The sequence below is a fragment of the Mastigoproctus giganteus genome, chromosome 10, assembly GCF_048544385.1.
Source record: "Mastigoproctus giganteus isolate SK-2022 chromosome 10, ASM4854438v1, whole genome shotgun sequence".
Classification (NCBI taxonomy): Eukaryota; Metazoa; Arthropoda; class Arachnida; order Uropygi; family Thelyphonidae; genus Mastigoproctus; species Mastigoproctus giganteus.
In genome coordinates, this window is record NC_143584.1 from 37,076,847 (window position 1) to 37,102,076 (window position 25,230).

The window sequence follows — 25,230 nt, forward strand, 5'->3', positions numbered from 1 at the left end:
TAGAAGTCAGGGTAATCCCCAAAAGAGATATATCATTTTGCCTAAAAATCAGAGTGTCCCTAAAGATAAGCATAGGAGCAGAAGAATCCTTTTTGCGAGATATAAGACAACATTGAGTTTTAGAGGGGTTGAAATCAACTAAGTTGTCTTTGCCCCACTGGAGAATTACCTGAAGATCGGCATTTAAGGAATTGGTAGCAGATTTTCGAGAAGTTGAAGCTGATTGAGCAGGACAAGGTTTCTCAAAATGGAAAGTGGAATGCAATGTGCTATCATCAGCAAAACTATGGATAGGATTTCCAGTCAATGGAAGAAAGTCATTAATGTACAAGAGGAAAAGAGTGGGGGAAAGAACAACCTTGGAGGACACCGGCATTAGTGGAGAAGTTAGAAGACAGAGAGCCATCTACCATCACACTCAGTGAGCGATCAGAGAGAAAACTGGATAACCAATTACTAAAAACAGTTGGTAAACCATAAGATGGAAGCTTGTTTCGAAGACCTTTATGCCAAACACGATCAAAAGCCTTTGAGGTGTCAAGAGCAACTACTTGTGTGTCACCAAACTTTTCCATTGAATTAGTCCATAAATGGGTAACATAAGCCAGAATATCACCAGTGGATCGACACTGACGGAATCCATACTGGCGATCGTTGATCAGACGGAAGGTTTCTAGGTAGTTTAAGAGTTGGCGGTTAATTGATTTCTCCATTACTTTAGAAAGAGTAGAAGTAATCATGGATATTGATCAATGATTACTTCATGCGCATTGCAACAGACAGTAAAAAATTTGCATTTTTACTGTCTATTGTTAAGATATTTTCTATATAAAACTGCATTAGCCGTTTTTATAATTCTAAATTACTCAGTCGGACTTCCTTTTAATGACGTGCTTTTATAGCTAATTATTTTGAATTCCCCTTGGAAGTTACATTTAAAATAGTTTCTGTTGAGTGAAGAAAATTTTCATATAGCGAATGGATTAGGAGAGAATTAACTTGGTACAAACTGTTCGCATTTCTGGCCTTCAGGCAATTAGTGTTGCTGCACGAATTAAGAGAGTTAAAGCATTCTACAACTTAGTGGTACCAGGTAAAACCTATCAGGTGGTCAACCTGTCAAAACTACTGCAAAATATTTCACACATGCAAGATTTAAACTTTTTCTTTTAAAGAAGAAACAAGGCTAAATGCAGATTTCGTTCAGACTGGCTTCTTTATCTATGAACTTGTTTATAAATGCATGACATGCTGCCACATACGCATGAGGCACGCTAGTCAAGAGCGAGCAGATCAAGGTGTATTCCCAATGGGCTCTGCCCACCTTCTACTGCAGTGCTATCCAACCTTTTCCCGTACAGGGGCCAAAATTCAAAGTTAGATTTATGTAGTGTGTTACATTTTCGAAATCTTGTTGCATGTAAAAGTAAAATTGAAAATAGTTCAAAATTTTATTAAGTACAATATACAATTACATTTACTGAACAAAACATTTTTTGAGAATGTTTTAGATAATTAACAGAATTTAAATTGCTGTTCTAGTTCACTTTCCTCAGTTGGACACCTTTGTGAATCAACTGTAAGCGCCCTGTTCGAGAATTAGAAAAGTTATTTTCTTTTACCCTGACAAATAATCATCTGTTGTTTCGTGAAAGTGCGTTATCCACATTTTTCCGTAAATTTTCCTTATCTCTGTTTAAATGATCACAGTACCTGAATATCCGAATGACACTGACATTTTGGACAGTTTCAAAAAAAAAAAAGAAAAGAATTCAAATTTAAGAACTAGTGACAATACCGCTGACGAGAGAAGGAAAATGAAGACTACGAAGGTATTAATTCTTCTAAACATGAATAGTTGGCATTTAGTGAAAGTGAAGTTAGAAAATTGTCAATTAGGTTACAGTTAAATGAAAGAGATTCAATTCATGGATTTCGGGGATACTTAATTCATAAGGTTTCAGAAGAATTGAAGCATTTGATGAACTCTCAAACGATACCAAATGATTACGATACCAATTTCATAGTGAATGTTAACGACGATTTTCACAAATGAATCTGATCGCCAGCCCAACCAGTGCTTTGTTGATGATAAAAACAGTTTCTTCGCTGTTTCTTAAAATTGTAGGTCCACCGCTGACCCGCTTTGATCCAGCAAAATATGTCGATTCATGGCTGCTTCGGAAACGTCATTCAGCAACCGACCCACAAAGAGGAAGGAAAGAAGTTGTCGTAGGACAGGAGTCGGCAACCTGCGGCTCTTTTAACATGTAACTGCGGTTCTTTAACTTTACAGCTCACATGAAGCAAAATTTGAAATGGAGTTAAGAGGACTTAAAAATCAAGGACATGTGGAGTGCAAGACTAAAATGCCATAAAACTGAAATTGAGGATTTGGAGAGGCAAAAGGCTGCCCTTGTAATTCTACATAAATGGACGCCGATAGAAGAGTTTAAAATGCAGACCAAATTGTATTCGATGCGTGGTGCCATATATATATTTGAAAATATTTGTGTTTGGATTTCTCAGTTTTTGGTTCGACGTATTTCTGGAGCAAATATTTTTGAACATGAACTATATTAAAAATAAATCAAGAAACAGTCGTCTGAATGATGCGAGCATGTCTAAAGCTCAGCATGTTTAAAATTATGACATACTCGCATGATGTTGTTGAGAGACTCACTCAAGAAGTTCATCAGCAAAAGTCACTAATTTGTATTTAATTGGATGTTTGTTACGTTTTTTCGGTATTAATAAATAATATTTCAATATATATATATATATATATATTTTAATAAACACCTTCCTACTCTATTCCATTTCTTAAAAACTCTTACCTTCCCCTCCCAGCTTAAGCTCAGGCTCTTCAGATTCTCTTTTTTTTTTTTCTTTTCTTTTTTTTTTTTTTAATTAGATCAAAAATGGCTCTTCACTCAAAAAAGGTTGTGGCATAGGGTGTCGGATGAGAACTTAATGAAAATTTGAAATATTCTACAAGAACTTTATTATGAAATTATTTTTATTCATGTTATTATGTTTTACTTATTTTTTTATATACTTGAATAATAAATTTATGCTTAATAAATTATGTTAATATACGGTAAACCCCCGCTATTCGCGGGGGTTACGTTCCTGAGAAATGCCGCGAATACTGAGTTATGGCTCCCATAGTAATAAAGGGGTTCCGTTCCAAAGTATGAAATATATAAGAAAAACTAGTCTAAAATTTTGTCTATGTATGTATTATATGTATCTTCATAATATGACTATGTACATAGACAGTACATAGTGAAATGCAAGCATATGGCATCGAAATGAAAATAAGAAACAATTTAATATTAAATGTAATATTTATTAGAAATTTCAAACAAATCTTTCAAACCAGCGCCTTTGCTAGCTTATCCCGCCAGTACTATCACCAGTTTCGCTAGTGTTGATAAAGGAGTTTTGCTTTTTCACAGATGAGTGAATTTAATGGAATTTTATTTTGAGTTCGGTCTTCTATCCACAGATTTAAAGCTTTTTCCATTTTCTCTAATTTAACATCACAAGTTACAGAGCAAATTTTTAAAGCAATTAGCGCGTTTTCACGGACACTATGGTGGATTTTTTCTTCCGATTTCTTGATTGATCGTACCGTTGACTCATTGATTTTATAATGTTTTGCCACTGAGGAGACACTTTCACCATTAGAAATTTTGCCTAATCACTCAATTTTATTCGCTAATGTCATCACCTTCGATCTTTTTACATTTCCCTTGTTATTCGTAGCCATATTTTTGTACGGGTTAGAAAGAACTTGTCCACAATAAAGTCACTTTCTTCCGTTAACACACTCGAAAAAATCTGTTTTACACTGCAAAACGGTAGATTTATCACTTTTGTAAGCATATCAATTTATAAATTTATTCAATTTATAAGCATATAAATTAAAAGCAAACGACGAAACCTTCCATGACAAGCGCATAACACATACTGAACAACGATTAGCGAGAAACATCCACTCTCGCGATTTTGTCACCCCTCTCCTCCCACCCGCTGAGCACTGTTTTGACCGGGAAAGATAATTTTAGCCAAGCCCATGTTTTTTTGTTTTTTTTTAAATGGCGGAAAATGTTCACGGCACTTTAAAATTTGCATTTTTTCAGGTTTTATTTTATATTAAATCAGTGACCACGAATACGCGAAACCGCAAATAGCGGGGGTTTACTGTATTTAATTTGTTGTTCTTATTCTAAAAACATTACATAGTAAAAACATTCTTTGCTGCAGCAGAAACAGAGATCAGTATTATGGAGACCAAGGAAAAACAATTTCTCGTTGAGCAACACGTCCAGTGATCAAGAACGTCTCAGAACTGAACGAACACCAAGCTCTTGATTTTTTGTTTAGAAAAGAAATAACATCATGAAGAAAGCGCTGCACAGCAGAACCCAAAGGAGAAGTGTCCCACCTGGTCTGCCAGATGGGACACAAATCAAAATAAATCTATTAGTTCACTAATAACTATCTGCATGTTTGTCTTTGCATGTTCTTCAGATTGTACCTGTACCAGTATACCTGTAGTAATTATATTTTTAATGGAGAAATATAAATTCCAATATATAAGGATATAAAGTGGGACACAGACAGCAATAACTTGGAGAGTACCCATGAAAACAGTTCGACATACATGAGCAACAGATAATAACAAACTACTGAATGAAATACAATTTTCATTGTAATTTTGTATTTCCTACCCTATGGAACCATGCCCAGGCAGTCACCGTAGGGAGGAAGACAGTCTGGTAACAAAGATGCAGTTTCCCTTAAGACTCCATTTTGACCTAGAAATTCAATTTACAGAACCTGAAAACATTTTAATTTTGAAACTTAAAGAGAATGAGGGAAGAAGCTGAGTTTGTGATCAATAATGACATTAACTATTTAGTTTCTGTCACAATTGGTATATGTTGTCCATAAATTGATTTGGTGGTTGTTAAAGTTTAGATTTGAAAAGCATTATCTTCATCTTGGATAACTAATTTTAAGTTTATTAACTTTAGACCAAACACATCCGATAACACCTGGTTAGCACTGTTTACAAAAAAGGCTTGAGAACTGCCTGAGCTATTTATTGTTATTTGGTTTTTAGGAGCATTAGCAACTAAGGCCACATTGCTCCGAGGATATGTGGTGGTCATTCCCCGACCTTCTGCATCTTCCGTATTTGTTGGTCACAGGCTCTAACCCCAGTCTAATCAAGAAGCGTGTGCTACGCACTGCTGCTCCTGGGGAAATATTTTAAAGAAAGGCTGACAACCCAATCCATATAGTTCGGTGGCCTTCTAAAAGCGATAACCTTCTCAAAGATGAAACTTTAGTCCCTCAAGTTTTTGTTGTAGAGACTGTCAATTATTTCCATTATTTCTTCATTGGTCGTATCCTTAGGAGCACCATACATAAGAATAAAATGCTTGGCACATTTAAGAGGACTTGGTGCCACACCAACCAAAACCAAGGTAACAGAAGTTGAAATATTGTGATGATGACCTTATTAGTAGGAGCGAGGACAATGCTTTTAAAATATGTTTTCAAAGTCTTAGTAACTAACCCTAACTTTATTATGTTTTGAGTTCAGAATTGTCAACATCACTTATCAGTAGGTATGCTGTGATAGAATTTTAGAAGCAGGAGCAGAAGAAAGGTGTCTTTGGTCTGCAAGATCACTGAAACGCAGTCCTGCATTCAACATCGGATATAGATTCTAGCAGGACAGTGAAGGAGAAGCAGGAAGTGAAAGCATAAAGAAATAACCTTGTCTAATGAGTTTGTTCTGGTTCTAAGCTCATTCACAGCTCTGGGTCTTTCATTAGCTATGAGTAAGGTAGGATCAATTGTCTCAAGATTAGAACATTTGTCTAAGATTGTGTTGCCTAAATTTGTATTAACTGTGAGCTTCACAGGCTAGGAAATGCATTGTCTTTCCTTAATTTGGAAATAAATGTTTAAAGTAAAGAGGCATCTTGATATTTGCCTTCAATACTATATAACATAGTGTGTGCATTAGACATGATACCAAGACAAGAACACCTAGGTTGCCTGTGGCAATACTAATATTGAAAGCATAAACTGCTGAGCTGGCTGTCAAACCTGAAGCTATAGGAAGTAGACAAAGAGCATTCATGCACAGCAGAATCATCTTGAGACACTGGAAAAAGGTGTCAAAAATTTGCTTCTCCAGAATTAATAGTTGTCAAGGGTGGAAAATCTTCAGAAGTTAACTTATCCTCCATGGCACAATATAACAAAAAAATTACACCTAAAACTGATAGGTACTCAAAGAAATATCAGTTAATTTTGGAGTCTCCTGTATATCACAAGTCCAGAAATCCAAAAGATGCAGATCTTGAAAAAGAAACCTTTAAGTTGTACAACAGCAATAAGTATTAGTCACTACTTTGCCATGGCTATTCCTTGGCAAGTTTTGAGTGCAGGATTTGGAAAATATAGCAGATTGGGGGGGGGGATATCGATAATAGCAGTAATCAAACCTATTTTGTACATAAATTTTATCCAGAATTAACTATAGGGTGGTTAAGGATATATTGATGAAAGAATTTTTACCCAAAACTAGCCCAATATAGTCTTGAATGCTATTATAGAAACTGACATGGAATATATTCAAAAACAATCATTACAGGTGACCTCAAGTCTTATTTTAAAGTAAACACTATGGTCAAGATTTGCCAACTTCATGAGCTGGACAATTTCACAATCTCTGTGTAACATACAAAATGGGAAAACAAAAATGAGATATTACGGCATATTACGCACTAGTGCGTAATATGCCTAATGACTGCACCAAACAACCGTATGGAGAAGGAGTAGGCCAGTAAATCAGATGTCTTATAATGGGGAAATTAATCTTTCCAAATGGTGACTCGAATTTGTTGGTGGTCACTCACACCAGCAAGACTTTTGTCGATTTAGTAGACGACTTGTGGATAAACATTAGCAGGCTGGATTTAGTGGAAAACTTCAACATGCTGGATTTAGCAGAAAACTTTAACATGCTGCTGTTTTCTAGAGCAGCATGTTAAAGAGGCAAAGAGAAAGCAGTATGATGTGGATATCAGCAGTGATTCTTCTTGCATCAAGAACCCACAAGTAAAAGACCCACTGGGTGGCAGTGATCACATGTACTGATGTGGAATTCATACAAAGACAAATACTTAAGGATAAAGGGAAAGGCTTTTGTAAAGGTGGCTACACTGGTCTCAAGCAATTTTTAATTCTGTGAAGTGGAACAAACTGCATATGATTTTATCCAACTGCAAATTCTAAATGGGTGGCATTCTGGGAAATAACCTTAGGAGCTACTAGGCTTTTCATGCCTACTAAGAAACATCGATTTAGGTCTGTTCAAGACAGACCTAAATCGATGTCAGATGAAGTAATGAAACTTGTGGCAGGGAGAAAAAATGCACAGATGCATATAAATTATCTGGCAACACAAGCCTATGCTAGAGAAATGAGGCCATGAAAGCTAAGGCAGATTATGAAATTGAGGCACAATTTAAAGAGGGCTAAGGAGTAATGGGGATATAATTGAGTTTTGGCTGTAACTCAATTATATCCCCATCACTGTGAGAGAACACAGTGAGAACGGACTTAAATCCCATCCCAAACTTTAAGAATTCATTACTCTGACTACATTATCAAATGTTCATTGGCTTTAAACAGTTAAAGTATACATTTGAATTAAAAAAGTTAGATTTCTCAAGCTTACTTTTAGATACAGACTCTGTCATCTGGACCTTTTTTGTTATACTTAGTTTGAAATATTTGAATTTGATAAGTGAAATTCTGAAATTTGATAAGTATTACCACATTTTACAATTTCAAAATTAAAAACATGCCTAATCATCTGCTTTTTGCTCAATGGAAAGGATGTTCTCTATCTTCAATATAGACTAAAAAAGACATTATCGACATGTTGCTGAAAATAAAACTGTCTCTATATACGACCATTGGTAGATTGATATGCCTCCCAAATATTTTCAGAATTATTCCTTTAACCTTCTTTAGCAAAAGAATAACAAAAAAAAAAAGTGCTAAATAATATATGCCATATCCCACATGATTTGATAATTATTTTTAATGCAGGTTATGCATACCAATGATCACTTTCTCCACACACAAATAGTTGCTTTATTATTCTTTTCTTTCTTAAAATAAAACGGTTTATGCTTAGTTTAGAATACATCAATAATGCTTTTTTAGACAAAAAAAATAAATAAATAATTACAGAGAATAGCTTTCCTCATTGGGAACATACAGTTAATATAGCAAAATTTTCATTTAGAACTGCTAAAACCCAAACCCTACACATACTTTTCAATATCAAATTTAAAAAATAAATAATAAATACAGTCAGTCCTCATATAGCACGATAGTTGTGTTCCTAGAAACCCTCGTGCAATGCAAAATTGTGCAATATAAACAAGACTATGGGAAAAATAGGGTTAGGTGCCGAACACCCAAGACTGAACACACATTGGTAAACAAAACATTACCAAACACAATAAACAAAATACGTATTTTATAACAATTAAAATACGTAATAAAAAATATTATAATTTTTTATAAATATTTATTATTATATTATATTTTATTATAATATTATAAATAATAAAAATATGTATTTTTTACAAATAAAATACTTGCATATTATATTACGACTATTACGTAATAAAATATTGCTAATGCTTTTGCTTCTATCATAAGCAAACTTGTTTTTTGTTTGATTTTCTATCCAAACAGATGACAGCCTTTCCATCTCTTCCAATTCTTTGTGTCTTAATCTAATGGATTTTAATTACACTTTGAGTTGTTCCTACTATGAAAGTTTTTATTTTCTCTGCATTCTTTATAATTCTCGGCATTGCCTCATTTAGGTCTGTAGCACGTGCAATATCACATGGTCTTTCATTTCACTCAAAGTGTTTCACAATTTCATATATTTTCTCTATCGACAGAGGTGGACTGGCCATAAGCGGAGGCCGGTGTAATTTTGGCCATAAACCATAGTATGAGGCCGATATATATTTTCCCGGGTAAGAATTTTTGACCCAGTCCGCCTCTGTTTATTGATATTGCTTTTCGTTTTCTCCCTGAATCTGCAGTGTCTTCACCAGGACGCTTCCTTTTCACACCTTTTAACTATATTTTACTCATTTTTAGGGAATAAAGCACAATTACAAAATGAGGAGGCAAGCTTGAAACACAAAGCTGCGCACGCATGTAGCAACTGAATAAAAACACCGTAAAGGCAGAGATACACTATTAACACCTCACACTTTACTAAAGCACATTTCTAGGGGTTACTACCATAAAACAATAAAAACAATTTCCAGTTGCGTTTCTGCTAATAGAATCTGTTATAAACTGGTAGCAAACTCGATCTAATTGCATTTGCAATTATACCGATAGCTGGAATTGTGTTGGTTTTTACGTTATTATGGTGAAATGTGTTTCCCCTTCACTGATATAAAAAACAAATACATTTTCAGAATCTTCTCTTCATTCCTATCGTGTTGCGTTCAGTTGGGGTGATTCTGCGTTCGATTGCCATTTCTTGTAAACACAAAGGCGAATCGTACATAAGCGAATGCAGTTCGTGTTATATAAGATATCGTTCCCCTATTTATAAATCGTGTATGATCGAATTCGTGTAGTGTAAACACTTGTTATACAAGGACTGACTGTACTAATAATTATTATTATTATTATTCATGCAATTACTATTCATTGGTTAGGGGTCAGCGACATGGATAGCATGCTTGTCGTTCCTCCATGTTGATATGTCTGGAAATTGCAGATACATATATCGGCAATTTCCAGAATTCTCAAGAGTTTATCTGTCCCACTGATAATATTTATCTCTTTCAGGGGCAATATTTATCCCACTGAAAACAAGTCGAACTGACAAACTAGCTTTAATACTCAAAACATACATGGAAAATTAAACTAAATATTAAAAATACTCAGAACCTCAAAATCTGAATTCAAGTTAATCATTCAAAAAATTATTCTTCTGTTGAAACTAATACTTGTTGACAAATGGTAAGCGTAAATATGGCAATTATTTCCATTAACCTCGTCATGGATTATCCCAAGATATCTTGTTTTTAGTTTGGAACTATTTGGAAGTTATTTGGAACTACACGAAATATCTCTGGATACAATAATACCCGAAGCAACCAATAATACCTCTAAATTTATGATTGAAACGTAATTTCTTGGACATTTATCTTATCTGGCTAATTTTGCATTAGTCAGATAAACTATGCTGATAAATGAAATATAATAGTCAGATAAATGAAAGCTAGTCAGATGACTAGCTTTCATTTTACTTATTGTACAGTTGTTTTTGTTGTTTTATGGGTGTTTAATGACACATAAGCTACATTGGCTATAGTGCGCCTCTTATTGTACAGCAATGTCAGAAGAGTAGCATGCATTCCTATGTGCCTGCAGTAAGCAAAATAAAATTTGCCGTCCTAAATGCTGAAAAGCATAAACCAATTAGAAAACCATCAAAAAATATTTCAGCACCCTCTTGAACTGCAACTGAAAGCGACGCTTACTTCGACTATCCACTTGTGATGGCTGTGTGTGAGAATGTAGTTAGTTCACGATAATTGCTTGTAGCAGGAGGATACTGCTTGTGCATTCCACTTGATTTTTTAAATTTATTTATAATGAGTAGTGAAGAGTGTTTTTCTGTTCCTTTCTTTTACCCCAAGTGCAAATTTGTTTTAAAAAAAATCTGTATAATTTGCATACTTTTTTGGCATACAGGAGATTAACTTAGGATAGCCCAAATGGGTTAATTACTCCCATGTATTTTCTACTAAAAAATTTAAAAAACACAAAACTATACAATGATTATTTGCATGATGCATACTTTTAATCTGTAAAATAAAAAAAAGGTCTATCCATTATGGGACATTTTCAGGAGAAAAATGTTCCGGAGGTGGGGTTAACCTGCTCATGGCAAGCCTTGAGCAGGTTAATAGAAAGAATACTTTAAGGGCTGTTGAGCCTTAAAGTAATGGTTTCTGTGAATGTATCAAGCAACAGAACAAGCAGTACTTGCATATCCTTAAAACTGCTGAAATTCCAGCACATTAAATTATTTTAAAAGAATGCTGACCTTGTGTCAAAGCTCAGTAAAGCAACAACATAATATTGGTAGAAAATGTATTAAGACCATGTTGTATTACATATCCAAGGGGGACCCCCAATGCTACATTTGAATCTGATCTGATAACCACTAGCTTTTCATATAATGTCCAAATAACTTTGATATCAGTGCATATACAGAGTAACTAAATCCTAATAGATTGATAAAATATACCAGTTTTGCTGCCTGTGCTGTAAACACATCAGGATACTGAATAAGAGCCTGGAATGAATCTGAAAAATAAAACTTCTGTTAAATAATGTAAAACAAACCCTCTTATTTCAGCATTTTTATTTTACTATGCATGACATCAATTTTCATTTCTGTCTGTACAACAGCGTTTCCCCAACTTCTTTAGTTACAGAACACTTTTCATCTTGCAATATATTTACAGAACACTTACAAAAGTTTAGCGGGTGTGAAAGAACTCTTTGCTAATATTTTATTACATACAACACACTGTGCATCGGGAGCATCTTTATTTCCAACACAAGTAAAGCCGAAATTCGAATAACTGCCATAATTTCATTTTGGTCTTTTATTTGGGTCCAGTTTTTCACATTGGATTTTTTGCTGCAATTGTTCATCCTCACTTTGAAGTGTGACAATAAATATTGTGTACATTTTCAGCAACCACAGTTGCAATACTAGAAGTACTTTCCTTCTTGGTTTAAAGTTCCTTCGTTCAACCACAAATCCAAGGTTATTTATTTTAATAATATTTCAAAATAATTATCAAAAAAATTTATACAAAGAAGAGAGTTTAGTTTTGATATCGGTTCACTTCCCCCACTCCAGCACATGCACTCCAGGCTAAATCGCATATGAATGTCATATTAGATCACTACATTGCTACTTTTTCGTGGACGTCATTATCTCTAAATAAAGTGTCCCACAATCTATTTGATTATTAGTCAATGCCAGTATATTAATAACAGAAAAAAAGTACATTAAAAATTATAAGGATATGAAAGTGGTGTTTACTACAAATATGCAAAATTTATTTATTTTTTTTTTAATTATTAATTACGATTTTTCATGGGACACTATTGTTCCGTGGAACAGTTTGGGAAACACTGCTGTAGATAACACTGTGTGTGTGTTCAATTTACAATATTCCGATTTACTAATTAAAGTAATACCAAAATTAAATGTCAATTAATAATTACCTATAATTGCTCGTTAAGAAATTACAGTTATTATGAACACACACATGGGGAGAGGCAATATAAATAAAGGTTTTGACTAAAGACAAGATTGCCTTATCTGTGCTGTGACTTCTTGTGTGTTCATGGAAAATTTAAGGTATTTTCTTCTCCTTTATAGAGGGTGCTAAAGTGTGGAAGTTGAATAAATATGCGACAGTTGAGCGAGCAAGCAGCTTCTGTTACAGGAAATGGTCGGCAAAATAAATCCATGAAGGCAAGCAGAAAACATTAAAGAAATCCTGTCCTTCATATACCACTGTCAAAAACTGGTTGCAGAATCTAAGCTTAGATGAGACAATGTTAAAGATGGACTCTGCACTGACAGTGCCTGTTACAGTGTGGACAGCTAAAAATGTGGATGCCATTCATTATTTGATCATGCAAGAGTGCACAATAACACTGAAGCATACTGAAACATGAGTGGGCTCACTATACTATGGTGGATGTTTTAGAAATGGAGATTTATTTGAGATATTTCCCTAAAGCATCAAATGCAGATCACAGAATGGGGTATTGTCATGAAATTGTGCAGAATTTTGAAACTAATGGTGCTCAGTTTTGGGGGTGGTATGCCATTACGAATGAAACATGGGTGCAAGGACAAGGACAAGGTATTCTTGTATTGATTGCGGCCTCCAGGGTTACCCCTATATACCGCTGTAGCATCTGTAGGTTATTTATAGCCGGCAAGTGTATGTAAGTGTGTGTGTGTGTGTAAGTATATATGTGTGTTGTGATGGTTGTTGTTTGCCGGCCCTCGAGTCTTAGCAGCCGGGAGGCAGGGAGCAAGCTACCTGCGTCCCGACTCCCGTCCCTAGCCACATGGAGGCGCTCCAGGAACTATCTAAATTACACTTAGTGGGATTCCAACAAGTGGAATCCCGGTTAAAGTAAATAATGAATAGGGAGGATAAAGTAGGAGAAAAGAAAGTAGAAGAAGAAATGAGAGCAAAACACTCTCTCAGGAAAAGAAGAAACAGGAAAGAGGAAAACACTAGTTGGAAAATCTAACAAGCGAGAGAGCTTGAAGAGGTAAAATTTTGAAGCCTGAAGGCTTGTACATTTGAAAGAAAGATTCCCCAAGCCGGGAAGGAAGCCCAACTTGCACCGACAAGGGGAAAAAGAAAAGTCTCAAGGAAAGAACATAGGTAATGTACAAGTGGCTATTAGATAGCCACTTAAAAAAAAAAGAATAAATTAAGATAAATAATAAATACTTATGTCACCGATATGAAACATAGCAGTAAACATATTAACAAATTACACTGCATAAGCAGAGAGTAAAATATACAATATTTACAAAGTAATTAAAATCTTGGCTGAAAATTAGTCAACCAAGAAATTAACAGAAATAGTCATCCAGAAGAAATGTAGAAACATATATACAAAACACAAAGAGACAAACAGAACTCACCCAAGGCAAATATATGCCAAAGGCAAAACCAATAAATACTGTACAAATAAATTAGTTAACCGAATCAAAAGCAATTCTAAATTTAAATCTAAGTATAACAGATCAAAATAATAAGTTAAGTATTAAACAATAATTAATTAATATGCAGAGAAGATGTCTCTGCACAAGTAATCTAATCTATAAACATATGTACATAACCAGCAAGTGCAAAGCTGCTACCACAAGCTGCGAAAAACAAAACTTGTTTCAAATAACAAGACACGTAGAATTAACAATAATGCATAGGTAAGCATAAAAAAAAAAAAAAAAAAAAGGATGTCAATTGCCAACAAAGCAATTGGATCTGAGAGGGCGGGGAGAGGTCCATCCCACCCCTCAGAACCAAAACCCATTTACAACAAAAAATGCTAGACTAAGAACTATATGGTACTAGCAAAAACCCAACTGATTGCAGCTGCAATCAGGCAGGAAAGAAAAATACAACAAATAATCAGCCCCGCAGGAAAACAAAATTAAATCAAAACACAAGCAGCAAGAAAAGCAGCCAGCAGTAAGACAGGCTAGAGAGGAAAATCATCTCACTCAACCAGAACAGCCAACTGAAGGTTGGATCTGAGGGAGCAGGGAGAGGTCCATCCCACTCCTCAGAGCCAAACAGACAACGCAAGAAGAGAAAAACTGTCTCTTCAACATAATGAGCTAACTACACAAGTAATGTACAATATAAACATTTAAGATTAACTGCTGATTTAAAACACAATAAAATCAGTTACTCTCAATTCTGAGAGCAAACAACAAATCAAACAAAAGCACCATGATATTAACAAGATAATTACAGTATTTACAAAATACATACAATTTAACACAGAAAATCATTTCAGGCAACCCGGACAGAGTTCGAAGTGGGAGAGGGGAGGTCCATCTCTCCCACTCGGCCAGGCAAAAACCTGAAACAAGTCTCCAGAAAAAGACGCAAAAACTCTGCGTCCAAAACACAAGACAATTTAGGCAAGGAAGAAACTCCTCTCGAAAAAAAAAAAAAAAAATCAATACAGTAATATATATAAATATTAAGAACAAATAACGAAATCAAGGGTTATTCCTTGATAAAGCCGCTCTTCTCCGGAAGACACAATTAGCAAAAGAAGAGAAGGCAGAAAGAGAGTCCGCCGACCCAACCAGGCGCCAAAAATCATCTAAATTATATACATTTGTACAGATAGACAATTGTTGTCTTAAATCCACATATAAATTACAATGTAGGACAATATGTTCAACCGTCTCCTCAGAGCCACAAGAGCAGAGAGGAGAGGGGACGAGTCCAAATCTATATAAACAAGAATTAATTCCATGTCCCGTGATTAAGAAAGTGGGAAATAACCCAAGTTGAAGCCAGTTAAAGTTTTTATCTTTAATAAAAACACGAGGAAAGAAAGCGTATGTGATTCTGCCGAGAGAGGAATCATCCCAAGAGTGTTGCCACTCTTCCAAAGCAAGATTGGAAAGTCTGGCCAGATCAACATTTGTAGAGTTCTCATAATTATTAGCAAAATCTCCCACCGAGGCAGGAGAGAGAGATTTCCTATGGTAAGACAAGAAATGCAATATAATTTCCAGGTAGATAGGGAGACGACCATTAATAACAAGCAGGGCATCAGTAGAAACAGTTCTACATGCCCTGCAAGTATAGAGAAGGAAGGACCGCTGCGCCTGCAGAAGGTATTTTTGGACCAGTGAATTAAGAATTCTGAAGCCCCAAGCACCAGCACCATAGCAGACGATGGGGATGAAGATACACTTGTAGTAAAGACCAAGAGAAGACGACTTAAGATTCCAGAGGGAACGGGCAAGACGCAACAGCCAGCTGGTAAGAGAACGGATTTTCTGCCGAAGGTACTTACAATGGGGAATGAAAGATAAACGATCATCAATCACCACCCCAAGGTATTTATATTCACTTACCAATTTAACAGCCTGGTCAAGAATTTTAACCACAGGGGGACGATTACGATTCAGTAGGCCTTTCAGAAGAACCTGTTTAGTTTTAGGGACTGAAATGGAGAGTTTATGGAGGGAACACCACATGTGAAGATCATCCAAGATGTGGTTTGCTTTAATTTCCAATTCTAGACGAGAATTCCCAGGTACAAGCAAGGCAAGATCGTCGGCGTAGGCAATGTTGACAATATCATCATGAGGGGCATTTAGCCATCCATCAAGGACCACGTTCCAGCAAACAGGGCCAAGAACGGATCCCTGAGGACAACCCCTAGAAACTGGCCTCGTAACCGAGCAAAAACCGGAGGAGACCACAAGGCTTCTATTATCGAAATAACTAGAAATTAGTTTGTAGATAGGACAGGAGACCTCGGCCTCCCGAAACCTCGCCAGGACACTCTGCCACCATAAGGTGTCAAAGGCCCCTTTGAAGTCTACAAAGAGACCGAGAACGTATTTAGAAGGAGATGCTCGAACAGTGCTCAGGAGAAGATTAATTGCATCTGTAGTTGATTTACCTTGCGTGAAACCAAACTGGGAAGAAGAACAAAGATTTTTTGAGTTATAGTAACCCTTGAAACGTGAAACCAGAAGTTTTTCCAACAACTTTCCAAGAAAAGGAAGAAGGGAAATTGGACGATAAGAAGGAGAGGCAACTGGATTGCCAGGACTCTTGGGAAGGATTTTTAAGTTGGCAATTTTCCAGCGATCAGGGAAAACACCAAACCGAAGGCAAGAATTCATTAGGATAGAAATAAGGATAGGTTTGATTTTCCAGATTCTTTTAATCACAGAAACCTCCATGAGGTCCAGACCTGGACTTTTGCCAATAGTAAGGGTATTAATGGCAGAATCAATTTCTATATTAGTGAAGGGATCCTCAGAAGAAGAGCCTTCAAACACAAGATGCTGTAATCTAAAGAGTTTGTTCATTGCTCTCAGGAACAGAGATGTCCCTGAGAAGCAATTCATCCAAGATGGCATCAACAGATGCCGACTAAGTTAAAGTTTCAGTGGAATTTGGAACATGGATCGAGGTCTGAGGAATATGTGGGTGGAGTTTAGAGGCAATGACTTTATAGGGTAAACCCCAAGGATCTGATTTAATAGTTCTTTCCACGAGACGAGCCCAAGCCTGGGCCTTCTCCTCTCTAATACTGTTAAAATATCTGTTGCGAGCTGCCTTATACAAGTCAGCAAGCCTATTTACTTCAATTGGTGGCCTGTTATTCCTTCTAGCTCTATTAAGGTTTCGCCTGGTAGTCCTAAGATCTCTTCTAAGAGAGGAAAGACCATCAGACCACCAGGGAACAGAATTGATTCGACGAGATTTTTTAAGAAAACTAAGGTCAGAGACCTCAGTAATAATTCCAGTTATCTTTTCTTCCAGGGAATTTGGATCCAATTCAGAAAGATTAGAGATGAAATCCTCATTAACCAAACTCAAAAGATTAGAGTCGAAAATGCTCCAGTCAGAACCCTTAGTTTTATAGCGAGGGAAATCATGATTAACTCGAGGGGAAGAAGGCCTAACAGTGGTGACCAGGTCAAAAGTGATAGGGTGATGGTCACTGCTCGACCAAGAAGTACGAACCGACCAATTATTTATACCGAAAGAAAAAGCACGATTTGAAAGTGTGATGTCAATGTAAGATTGATCCTGCGAACTGGAAAAGGTTGGGGGATGACCCTGGACATTATGGACAATTAAGTTTTTTGCAACGATGAAATCCTCAAGGAGATCACCCTTGGGGTTAGAAGTAGGGCTTCCCCAAAGGGGAGAAGAAGCATTAGAATCCGTCATAATGATTAACGGAAGACCAGAAAGTGTGGTTAACAACAGTTCCAGGTAATTTAAGAACGGCTCAATAGGCTGTGCATACTGCGAACATCGCATGTACAAAGAGACGGCATAAATCCTACCGAAGGAACCCTCAAGACAGGCACAAGCAGCAAACTTGGAGCAGAGACTATTGATCTTAGTAACCGTGATCAGAGGGTCCACGATAACCAGAGCAGCCCAAACCCTAGTCACCGCGTTGCCTCCAACCCCAGACGTATCAGGGATAGATTGAACTAACTGAGATTGACAGGGCAAGCCCTTAATCACACCTTTATAGGAGTATGGCTCCTGGAGAGCCAAAACAGAAAATTTATGTAAAGAAATTAAACTAGATACATCATTAATAACAGATAAACTTCGCTGACAATTTAATTGAAGGAATTTTACACTCATATTTACAACTGTAGTATGGGTACTATTCATAAGATGTCCTGAACCTCACCTGGTCTTGGGCCCTGAGATATTCGGGACAGGAAATGTCCTTGTAAGAATGGTCAGCTTTGCGTTTCCTAATTTTACAGTTGGGACAAACTATGGGGGAAGATTTACTGGGGCAATCAGAAATTTGATGGCCCTGACAACCGCAGTGCCCACAGGTGTGTTCAGGTGACCTACAATTTTTAGATGAGTGGCCATAGCCCAGGCATTTGAAACATCTAGAAGATATTATGAAATCCTTAATACCGTGGACTGACCACCCAATATAAATTCTATTATTATTTTGTAACAAAATATGCCTGATGGGGCCAGGGACCTCAATCACCCAGTGCTGGCAGTCCTTTTGCTTGGAATTCATCTTAAATCGAAATTTAACTAATTTCTTAAGATCCTCAAGGGAATAATCAGTGCCAATGAAGTTCTTATCATGAAGATCCTGGATGAAATCATCTTCAGAAGTGTCTTTACCAATGTCGTAGATAACTACCGTAGGATTTAATTTCTTTGGAGTGTCAAGAGAAAATTTTAAGTCTTTGAACTTCTGACACGATTGCAGGGAAACAAGGTCGGCTTTAGAAGCTGTTTCGATCACAATACCACGGTCCCGGACCTTGCGGACCGCCTTAATTTTAATCTTTCTAAATTCGTCCCTGAATTTAGTAGTAATTTCTTTCTTTACTTCCTCACTAGTTTTTAAATCCGAAGATTCAGAAGCTCGAACGATGATTATGTGTTGCGGCTGAATTGGACGCTGAGAAGATTGGGCCGGTGCCGTAGATGCCATGCTGGCATAGGTATTGGAAGGCAATGGAAGAGAAGCCAAAGGTGCACTGACAGAAGGAGCTGACCTTAAGGCACAAACATCCAGGTACTTGTGTTCCAAAACGTTAAAGATCTTAGTAACTTCAATCACAGTGGTTGCAGAAATATTAGGATCTGACTCCAAGACGCGAGTCAGCAGGTCCCGCAAACCAAAAACCGTGTCCACAGAAGCCTTCACAGTAGGGTGAGAGGGAGTAGAAGAAGTAGAGCCCCTCTCATTACAAAACATATCAGGGAAATCTTTACCAATATCACTAACCATAAGTATAGGATTCATATCAGCTCTCAATTCCACAGGGCCAATAGACAGGTTAGGAGGAGAGGACAAAGTATAGGTAGAGTCAAATTCTTGTGCACTTGAAGAGTCCATTTTAATAACTCAATGACGAACAACACTATAATAACCAAAGCTGGCACACTGAAAGATATGGTAGGGAACAGTCCTCACACCAAAATCAGTCAGAAACGCCCAATAGAACAGGTATTATGGACAACTCAAAACTTTACCACTAGAGGGCGCTGTAAAAATTCCAGAAATTAATAATTGAATTTTAAGTATTCTCCCAAAGAATGAGCTTTATATAGAAAAATGCAACAGGAAAATTTTGTTTGATCTCAGCAAAAATCAGGAGAAGAAATCGCACTAAAATGAAAGTAATCCTTTAGTTCCCAGAACTGGCCACCAGGTGGCGGTGTCAAACCGAATAACAGGCTGGGAAAAGGCTGTATACTAAATTTCACTTAAATCGGTTAAATAGGGGCTGAGATATGCCTCCTAAACGATTTCACATAAAAATGACAATTTCCCGGGATGAAAATAGGGTTTTGGTGAGCTGGTAATATCTCCAGTAATTATTAGTCTATAGAGATGAAACTTCGTGGGTAGTAAGAAATGTCTGTCTTCATTACATATATGCAGTTTCCAGAGGAATAGAGTCACTAGTTGAGGAGATATTTTAGATCTCGTGAGCTGACCACCAGATGGCGCTGGCGATCACTCCAGAAGAAAGAGGACAGTCTAAATTTGTCATTGAAAGTAAAACCAGGATGGTAGGGTCCATAGGAGCTGAGAAATATCCAGTTTTGATAAACAGCCCAAAATAGCCCAAAGTCAATACTTAGGCTTAAGCAGATGAGGGTTGAGCTATGTCATCAATATATAAGTCACACGAATGTTGGAACACTTCTTACCTGTTTCTGAGGTAAAGTTAACTCAAGTCTCACCTAAACTTTTTTCACCTCAGTATACACAAAAAATAAAAACATCTTAAAATGAGAAAAGCAAAGTGGGTTTCTAATAATATGCACCTTAGTATAGTTATAAATGCAATTAGACAAGTCACTATGATTTCTTGCACCCCAGTGTATATAGAAAACTTAGTGCAAGGCAGTATCTACTCTAAGAAAGTACCCATGCTGCATCGAGAAATGGTGCTACTAATATTTTTTCGCAAAGATACAGTTAGGCCTAACCATAACCATAAACACTCAAAATGGCGGATACCACAGAAATCTATATTCACACTTTAAAATGGCAGCCTCCACTGTAGGCAGCCATTAAACTAAACAAGATGTCAGCCTGCATAATAAAAGTTCCCTCCAGAATAACCGGTAGTGATCGGTCATTGGCTGACCGAACGAAGAAGCAATGGCGTCAAGTCGAAACCAAAACTAAAAATCTGAGGGCAAAGCCAAGTAAATACAGTTCTCTTTTATGGCTGGCTATTGACACATAAAAAGTTATCACCATATCCCCAGTGTCACCATCAGCCACCCTAAAGTTCCAAAATTGCGCAAAAACCCTTAACACCCTTAACACCCCTACCACAGAGGGTCAAAGGCCAAACACAAGAAAAGTAATCTGACAGCAGAGGAGACAATGTTAATTAGCAGCCATTTTACCATGTTAAAACCTGTTCCAGTAACGCTAATTTTAAGAAATGCAAGGACAGTTAGCAGAGCGCTACCCCTGTGCTGTCAGACAAACTGAAGGTGTCAACAAACTCACCACAACTTCTTCTAACAGAGGACAAACTTTTAACTTGGGGGGGTGGCCTGAAAACACGTCAACACAAGGCAAATGCTATCCACGAATCCCCGAAAAAAACATGGAACATGGGTGCAGAACTTAGACCCTGAAACAGAAGAACAATCGAAACAGTGGAAGCATCCCTGTGTTCCCCTCCTAAAAAGTTGAGTGCAGAGGTCAGCTGGGAGAGTCATGCCATCCATCAGGGATGCAGAAGGTGCGACTGTCAATGTTGAGTATTATTCTAACCTACTGTGGTGTTTCTACAGAGAAATGAAGCTCAAGAAGAAAGGGAGATTGGCCAAAGGAGCCACACCTTGGATCAAGACTATGCACGGGTGCACACAGCATTTGTGACTCAGGGAACACTACATGTCTATGGGATCAAGTTATAAACAGCACTTGTGCTAATCAACAGATTTCGCTAAATAGGACTATTTTCTACTTCCAAATCATGAGGAGGACTTCGAAGGACACAAATTCAACGATGATAATGATGCGATGGTTGCAGTCAAGTGGTCTGGGTCAAAATCTTCCGAATTTTATTTGAATGGGTTACGAATGCTAGCGGAGCATAAGTCTGCTAGCTTCGCGGGGGAATATGAAAAATAAATGTTTTCATAACTTTTTAGCATTCCTCCCATTCAATATTATTTTTAATTGTCACTTCTTGATTAAAAATTATGCTTTTTTGGCCCACTATGTCACTTTTCTTGGGAAAGAGGGGGGGGACTAGATACGTGGACAAGTATGCAGACTCATAACATACAACATAGTATGCATATTAAGGGCAAAGGTGGTGGACCAAAAAACCAACCCAAACTGTAGGAAACTTGGGCAACTATCCGAAAACTTTCTTTGTAAATTTTGGAAAAGATTTCTAGGGTGGTCTGAATCATGCCTGGAATATATAACAAACACTGCATTTTATTAAAAGATTACAAGATGTGTGTTGTAATTTTTTAAACTTTTTAATAAAAAATTAAATATTTAAACATGCTGTGCTAATTAACTTATCTAAAAACAAGTCATTAATTCTGCTGAAAATTTAAAAAAAGTTGCAGAAAAATGTCAACTAACTAGTAGACCCTTCAATTTTCCAGTTTAAAAAAATTACGCAATTGAAATTTCAAGCAAGCACATTCAAATTATTCCTGCTTGTTATATACTTATTTCATGGACCACAAGAGGCACTTTTACATCTTGTGAAATGCTCCCTTTCAGCATCTGATGACCTGAAAAAAAATACTTGATGCAATGCACCAAGCATACACCAAGATGTTTAACCTTCACTAGAGATGGTGTGTTCAAAATGTCCAGGTAATCTGTGGTAATCCAAATAACAATGAGACAATTTTATTTCCTTGAATTAGCATGTCTGGCTCAGTGTCTTACTTATTCACTCTTTTTGAGCTCTCACTTCCTTGTTTTATTGGAGCGGCAAGGATTTTATGTGGCTAGGAATAATTATGAATCATCCTACTGATTTAGCATTCTTTGATTAACACCCATTCTGGAAGTCAAAGAATTAACAACTGTCGGTCTAAAAATATATATACACATTGCAGTCATTAAGGGATGATCAGCCTATCCCTGCAGTGTACCACAAATAATTGGAAATGAGTCATATGCATCCAGGGGCGGATTGACAAGCTGCTGGAATTAACCCCCAGCCCTCACTGATTCATGTTTGGAGTCACCAAATGTTCTTGTTAATTACATAAAGGAAATTTATACTAAATGCTTGTAATAAAAAAAACATTAAAACAATTTCTCATTTTTATAAAAAAACTTTTATACAGATTAACAAAAAAATGTTAATTCATATAGATACACACCGATGCATTATTTCGACAACACAATGATAACTCCTCATTTACCCATACCCTTGAAAAATTAATGCTCAAGGGAAATAAATATGAACTGTACATTCCCATTACATTGAAATTCAGTAATAAATACTGGCATTAAAAGTGGAATTTAAACTAGATGTGTCACTTCATTCCTGATTTTTAAAATTGGGTTTACGAGTATACCATCATTACGTGATGCCATTAAAACAATCTTGATTTGCAATGTCTGAAATTTTACTTGCATCATCTGAATTGTTACTTATTCCACCATATTCATCAGATTCTGCTTCCAGTGATTTCCATCTTTTCCAAAATCTAAAGAAATGCCTTCTTCGTAAGAAATCTGCAGATGATTCTGCAGTGATGGATGCTATGGATGCCAGGTTGGATAATCAACCAAAAGAATTATTTTTATTTTGGGAGGACTCAAAAGCCTTGGGCCATTACCTCGAAAAATGTATTAGTGTTACAGGAGACTGTGGAAAAATAAATATTTTCACTATTATCACCTTATTACTTCTACCTGAGAGGTAGAGCAAATTTGCTAACCTCATGTTTTCTTATACCCATTTTCTTTGTGATCGCCTCATTAAATAATCAGCTGGGTCAGGGAAGATCTGTCTTAAAAATATCCATGCTGTGATCAATATATAATGGAGTTTTCCCCATCAAGGTTATCCTTAATTATCCTTAACCTTAAGATTATCCTTAATTACTTCTTTAAACCGCTGACTATATAATTTTTTTCCCAGTATATGTCAAGCTTATAGATATGGAATTGCTCACTTTGTCCTCTGATTTTCTCCCCCCTCCCACCCAAATGCAAGATAATTACAGCTAAAGGTTTACAAACATCTGTTGCTGCTGCTCTTTTTTTTTTTTTTTTTTTTTATAACTAGATAAAATCTAATGGCCCTAGGCACATTCTTTTTGGCAACACCAATCTCTCATCCACCTTCCTCTCAGGATCCATAAAATCCCAAATAGAATTAGGTGTTTCTGGCATCCCCGAATCAGTCTTCCCAAGTACAATTCACACACGTTTTAGGGATGAATTGCTTATCAGGAACGTGCACAGGATCATCAATAGTTATGCTATTCATTCCAATAGACTAGTGTTGTTGATAGGCTGTTTAATTGCACAAGGGCTGCTAAGCCCATATTGTGCCCGATACTATTTAGTAGTGCAGTTGAAATGTTAAAATCTGTTAAATAATTGTCTGCTTCAAGAACACAAAAAAAATTCAGCTAGATTTGCATTGTGTCCAACCAGATGAGATAATGTTAAAGGTCCTTGCAGTTGTGAAAATTGTCTTGAACATTAATATAATGGTACAATTTAGTAGAATATGCTTCACCATAAGTACAGTAGGACAATATGTACAAATAGGCGGATCTTCCCCCTAATTAGGTAAATTATCTAATTAGATAAATACGGGTTAGATGCATGTGCCCAATACGCATCCTAGCCAGGATCATCTCCTCTTGCCTATTTGATCTCATGCTTGATGCCCACAACAGAGGTTCCCATTTGAATTGCAGCAGCTTATTACTGCCCTGGGCCTGCCAGATCTGCAACCACTGTTCTTCACACACACACATTTTTTTTGACTGATTTACAGTCTGTATAGAGCAGTTGGTAGTTAGGAGAGCATGCAGTGGTCAGATGCTTAGTGGCTTGATCTGCATGTTCATTTTCTTTGATGCCTACCTGACCTGGTATCCAACAGAAAGTGACGGACTGGTTAGCAGCATGTAACACAATTATATCTGTGATCTGATTTGCTTCAAGACAAGGTGGATTGGGAAATTTTTTAATGCTATTATTGCACTCAAAGAGTCATAATAGATCATTGTTTGCTTACAGGACAGATCAGTTACGTAATCTAGAGCTATCTTTATCACAAAAAGTTTGGCAGTATAGACACTGCATTCCTTCGGAAGAGACACAACTAGAAAAGATAATGGAAACTGTCACTGCACCTACTGTTGTACTTGTTTTTGAGTCATCGATATATAAATGAAAACGCTTGAGAATTTTTAGCTACATGTGCAGCATGGAGTTTCCTGGTGGTGAAATCTGCTGCTTGTTTTTCCACCATTGTTGGAAAGAGATCACAGAATGGTCTATAACTAAACCATGGAGGTTAATAAGCATTTGTTTCCTGAAAGATATTATCTATATGCAATTTCCAGCATTCTTTTAACTGTAGTAGCCTTATTCCAATTAGCTTGTTTTCATTAGGTTTGTTGTCATAAAATGTGGTCCACCGGTGCTAGAATAAGTATGACCAGGTAGGATGAAAGGGTAGACTGCATTTTTGCTGCATAGTCGAGTAACAACATTTTCCTACAAAGATGGAGTGGAGGTTTGTGTGCCTCTATATATATATAT

The 25,230-nt window shown here is 36.6% G+C and overlaps 1 protein-coding gene across 1 annotated transcript in view; it reads right to left on the minus strand.

Moving 5' to 3' along the window:
• heph (polypyrimidine tract-binding protein 1 heph) overlaps window positions 1–25,230 on the minus strand; it is a 393,048-nt gene that overhangs the window by 108,659 nt on the left and 259,159 nt on the right. Inside the window, exon 8 of the mRNA XM_090383369.1 lies at window positions 11,405–11,463. Coding sequence (XP_090239495.1) covers window positions 11,405–11,463 — 59 coding nt within the window. The remainder of the gene's footprint in view (window positions 1–11,404; window positions 11,464–25,230) is intronic.